Raw genomic sequence first — 6,179 nt, forward strand, 5'->3', positions numbered from 1 at the left:
TATCGGTCTTCAAAGGCAAAGTCAACTACTGCGGAATTTGAACTCAGAACGTAAAGACAGATAAAATACGGCTAAGAATTTTGTCCGGCGTGTTAACCATTCTGTCAGCTCGCTGCCTTATACACACACACACGTATGTATGTATGTATGTATGTATGTATGTATGTATGTATGTATGTATATATGTATGTATGTATATATGTATGTATGTATATATATATATCCAAATTGAAGATGAGAAATCCGATAGGCTCGACAATTCAAAAGCATTACAATATAAACCGAGCCAAAAGGAGTATTAAAATATATTCGATGCATCTCTCATTAAAAAGTTCAATATCGAAACAATACTAAAAAATTTCAAAATTACAGATGCATAAAAGATATTAAAAATATAAGTGACATATATGTACGACAAATTACGTGGATCTATAAAAATATATGAGAAATATATAAACATATTAAAAGAAACAGTCCTACTTACTAACAAGTGGGCATGTATTCGGCTTGCGGAAGTTACATGTTTTTATTCGTGTCTCAACACTCATGCTCCGTATGATAATGATGCTTTAAAATTAAGTGGTTACAAGTATAATATATTTTATATTCCTAACCCTAAACTAAAAATAAAATCGGATAAATTATTCATGGGATCCAGCTTACAATCTAAAATTCTGTCCCCCTCCCACCGTTAAATGAACCGGCGAAATACATAAGTAATCAGGTTATTGGGAAAGCCCTAAAAACTGACACGTCATCCAAGAATTACCATAATAATATATTCTATAACTCTAACCATTTGAATGAATGTCCTCTAAATTAGGGAAAAGGGAAATTATATGGTTCACCCATCCTCCTCCATTCTCAATTCAGGTCAGTAACTACGAAAAACATTTTTTATGATTTTGAGAGAATATTTCTCAAGGCATCACAAGTATTATTCTATCTTCAACAAATCATATGTGAAGCTTTCGTATTCTACTATTCCAAATTTAGGATCAATCATAGCCTCCATAAATAGATCAAACTTTAGACGTAAAGTCTCATCTTGCTCTAATCCTACTACTTCACCCCATAACCAAGATATTCATATTAGAACTAATATAAATAATATGCAAGGCCACCCCACACCGCTCGAGGAGCCCATAACCTCAGTTAAACGTGGGACCAATTCTGAGGCACGAACAAAAGCATGTAACTGTCGCAACCCAGATACACGCCCGATTGCTGGATCTTATTTGCACAATAATGTGATGGATAAGTGCCGTGTAGTGATACCTGGAACAAACAGTATTAAGGTCTATATAGGAAGTACGGTTGATTTCAAGCGTCGCTACAGGGCTCACTTGAACTCCTTCAATAATTTAAGATATAAACCCTCAAAAACGCTAGCTACATACATACATGATCTCAAGTTGAGCAATACACAATATTCTTTATCCTGGTCCATCGTGGCGGATGCCCTTCCCTATAGTACAATCACATGTATGCAGGCTTTGCATTAAGGACTCAGAAATATTCTCCGTAGTTATAATTCCTCATTACTGGATAAATCACCGATGCCATATACGCATGTATTCATTCAACTTTTAGGTATTTTAATCAAACTAGATAGGCGGACCGTTATACTCTAGAATTGACCATATTCCACCTAACAATTCTATTCAAGCTTTATCACCGTCCTCTTGGTGTAATTTATTCCCTTGGAACCATACTTTCTATATTAACTTCCCAAAATTCCTACTACACTATTTCCTCCTCCTGCTCATAGGTATAACTATATATAAAACCTAGCACTAAAATAGCTTTTCTAATAGTAAGCGAAATATTACTTCTTCTAACACTCCTGATGATGGAAGCAGTTATCTAGAATTTTGGATATGAATACCTATTTGTTACAAGGATTAATGTACCCCAAAAATAGCCATAGGAGAATTGGTTTGATATTTGCTCTGAAAAAAATAAAAAACAACGAAAAACCAACGTTTAACCTTTGACTTATTTACTTTATACACTATACCCTAGACATCTTGTTTACTTTATACACTATGCCATGGACATCTTATAATCTTTTAACACAGTTTTTAACCTAACCTTTATTAGTAAGTAGGGCTATATCTTTTAATATGTTTATATATTTCTCATATATTTTTATAGATCCACATAACATGTCGTACATATATATCAATTATAATATTGATATTTTTCACGTATCTGTAATTTTGAAATTTCTAGTATTGTTTCGATATTGAACTTTTTAATAAGAGATGCATTGAATATATTATAATACTCGTTTTGGCTAGGATAATATTGATAAACTTACTTGGAAATGGATGCGTGGCGTTCGGTCATATAATAATATAAATAATATATATATATATATATATATATATATATATATATATATATATACACATACGTTAGTTTTTCGTTGTTTTTTTTTCAGGGTAAATATTAATTTAATTCTCCTATGGCCATTTCTGGGGTACAGTAATCCTTGTAAATAATAGATGTTCATATCCAAAATTTAAAGGTTTATATAGGAAGTACGGTTGATTTGAAGCATCGCTACAGGGCTAACTTGAACTCCTTCACTAATTTAAGATATAAATCTTCAACAACGCTAGCCACATACATACATACATACATACATATCTCCCAACCCGGCTCGTTTCCCTGCTCCGGCCTACGCTGCCGCACCTACCCTTGCCTCTCCAACATCACCCTCCTCACCGACACCCATTATCGACCCTATCATATCACTGACTCCTTCACCTGCAAGTATCTTTTTTTTATAGCAAAAGCAATTAAATTTCCCATATTTATCAGTTCAAAATGTACAAGCAAAAATAGAAAAGTGTTGAATATCCACGAAAAATGTATAAAACGACGAAAATACGATTCATTATAAGGAATTTGTGACATCACAAAAGAAAACTGTGAAATGCTGTGCAGTGAGAATAGGTTATATTATCTTCAAAGTGAGAGCAAAGTACAGATTAGGTATGCAACTGGAAAGGCAGCCAATTCCAAAACTATATATCCATCAAAAAGAAGAACAGTGTCCTTAATGCCATCTTCAACCAGATCAACTCCAGTGTCATCATCAACGTCTGAGGCAAAGTCTGAAAGTGAATATCAAAAGTTTTGCTTCTCAATGTTTGTCGATTCATCTCTTACAGCTGGGTAGATTTTCGGTTTACTGACCAAAATATTCAATGCACATGAATATCAGAAGTTTTGTGGTAGCCTGCAAATTCATAAAAAAGCATTGAGCTCTGTAAAAATCTTTTCGAGTCGAGAACTATCAAAACTCGAAATTCCCAGAACAAATCAGAGTGTAGAACGGGCAATTAAGTGCCTTCAAGATCTTTATGATGTTTATAAAAACAAGTAGCAACACAAATGATTTGACACAAAATACATACGTAAGTATATAGATAAATAGACAGGCAGACAGACAGACAGACAGACAGACAGACAGACAGACAGACAGACAGACAGAATGTATGTATATATAATTTACTTTGGCTTCTCTCCAATCTGTTTTACAGCCATCACACCTGAATACAGATGTAAAAATCTTACAGAATTTCAGCTCAATCAATACAATATATCAATCAATGAAGTAAGTCTAAAATATGATAGATGCTCCATAGACATCATCAACCGCGATGAAGAGATTACTACCGGAAACCAAACTCTGGACTGCCTCAATGGTTATTACTATACCACGCCCGTGGATAAGTCTATAGTGTCACAGGTTGGTTGAATTCTGTTACTGTATTAAACAATTGTCTTATTTCAGTATTTATTTATTTGTCGCAATTTCATGTCACCTCTCTGTTTTCTGTAAGAAACGTATGGACATCGTAAGTTTGTAAAACATAACTTTAAAAAAAACACAAATATCATAATATTTAATACTTTTCCATCGTGTATTAATGAATTAATAAAGCGATCATCAATTATCAAATGAACGGGTGAATGTATTTATGAAGTAATAAAGATTATTTCATATAACTGTTTTCTTAAAATAAACAAATAAATGCGCCCTTTTAAATCCTAGCCAGGATCATGGGCCCGGTTTCCCGGTTTCAATGGCGTATGTGTTCCCCAACTGGATGGGACGCCAGTCCATCGCAGCGTTACTCATTTTTGCCAGCTGAGTGGACTGGGCAACGAGAAATGTAGCGTTTTGCTCAAGAACACAACGCGTCGCCCGGTCCAGAAATCGAAATCACAATCTTATGATCATGATGCAGACACCATAACCACTAAGCCACGCGCCTCCACAATTGTTTTCTTAGTGTTATATAATAGTAATGTTCATTAAGTCTCCTTTCATTACGCTGTCATCTTTTAAAAGATATTATTAGACAAAACTAACAGACGACACACCACTATGAGCTATGAGGTTGAGGGAGCTGACTTACTGACATTGTCATTAGTCCAGTCCTTACAATCAGATACATGTCACACTGTCAGAAGAAATAACCGTTTTTAAACAGACTTTGCCGAGGTTTTGGCTGAAACCTGTTTTGAGCATGCCATATAACCTCCCATAGCTTTTTATCATATTTTGTAACTTTCAGAAAATTCTTGCGAATTTGTTCTACACGTAGGAATTCATATAACTATGCAAACACCATATTTTTCGATATCTTTCTCCCCACAAACACATTTAATGGTCTATTGCTGGGATTTAAGCCAAACATTCACATTGTCCGTATTTTAAACTGTAATTTTTTTATGGAAAAATTAGAAGAACAATTTATTTTTAAATTTCGAAAAGTTAAAGAGTTATCTTAAAATTTCGAATTTTTTTTTTTAATAGTCGTATGAATTCCCGTGTGTAGAACACAAATTTACAAAATAAGTTATGAGGGATTATATGGAGTGCTTAATGCAGAATTCTGTCGATGTTTCAACACTAAGAGGAGACAGAAATATTTATATGAGACAGCAAAATAAAAGTATAGAAGTTATTTTTTAATGTCTAAATAAGGACAAACATAGAAAAAAAATTGTATCTATTCGCGAATAAATTATCCCCGTCTTCTTTCTAATACAGAAATAAATACCTATAATTTATTAGAAGATCGGTTCCATTCTTTTCCACCGCAGGTTTGAGAGACTCCGCACAAAGTTTATGTTTACAACGGTAACTTCAGATAAAAATAACGGTACATTTTTAGTGTCAAAATAACGGTACAATTTTAGTGTCAAGGAATAGAACCTGAAAAGGAGCATGTTTGGTAAGGAACATAATGAATCTTTGATTTTGAATATTTTTAGTTACTCAGCTTATTAATTTAGTGTTTCTAGTCGTAAGGTATAAATGACTTTTGCCCATATGATGCCGTAACAACATACAGACAAAATTTGAACTCTCTATACACACCAGTTAATCAAGTAATCCTAACTTTGTCTATACTGTATGTTTCGGAGGACGGGTTAACATGTGTATGTGATTATTGGTTGCTCTTTCCCAACATCAAATATTACAGACTTACTTGGAGAAATTGCCTCCCTTAGAAATTTTCCGTCATGAAAATGACATGCAGACAAAAGTTGAACTCTACACATTAATCAAGTAATTCTCTGTTCACTTTAAATTATGCTTGTTTTTACAGTGGGACTTGCTCTGCAACAGTGTAGGACTGGCTGAATCAACTCAGATGCTTTACACTTTTGGTCAAATGGTTAGTGGTCTATTAGCACCATGTTTGATTGAAAAATTCGGACGAAAATCTATAAGAGTGTTAAGTCACATCTTGCTGCTAGTTTTCAACTTAATCGCATCATATTCTCCGTATTATTGGTTGTTTACAACAATGAGATTTTTGATTGGAGGAGCTCGTGAGGTAATGCTTTATACTCCTTCCTAACACATACATTCACTGAGACACACGCTGACCCTGACATATATATGTTCATTTATGTTTGATAGTGTTGCATATACAGAGTACAAGCATACATGCATACGTACATACATACAATATATACTAAACTACACACACATACATTCACACACGCGCACACATACAAAGACGCATTAATATATATATATATATATATATATATGTATGTATGCATGTATAAATATATATAAATATGTATGTATGTATGTATATATATATATATATATGTGTGTGTATGTATATATATATATATAT

At 33.5% G+C, this 6,179-nt stretch overlaps 1 protein-coding gene across 1 annotated transcript in view; it reads left to right on the forward strand.

The window, feature by feature from the left end:
- LOC106869339 (organic cation transporter protein) overlaps positions 1 to 6,179 on the forward strand; it is a 17,885-nt gene that overhangs the window by 2,058 nt on the left and 9,648 nt on the right. Inside the window, exons 2-3 of the mRNA XM_014915054.2 lie at positions 3,555 to 3,763; positions 5,637 to 5,867. Of these exons, the coding sequence (XP_014770540.1) occupies positions 3,555 to 3,763; positions 5,637 to 5,867 (440 nt within the window). The remainder of the gene's footprint in view (positions 1 to 3,554; positions 3,764 to 5,636; positions 5,868 to 6,179) is intronic.

Source organism: Octopus bimaculoides, chromosome 11 (assembly GCF_001194135.2).
Source record: "Octopus bimaculoides isolate UCB-OBI-ISO-001 chromosome 11, ASM119413v2, whole genome shotgun sequence".
Lineage (NCBI taxonomy): Eukaryota > Metazoa > Mollusca > Cephalopoda > Octopoda > Octopodidae > Octopus > Octopus bimaculoides.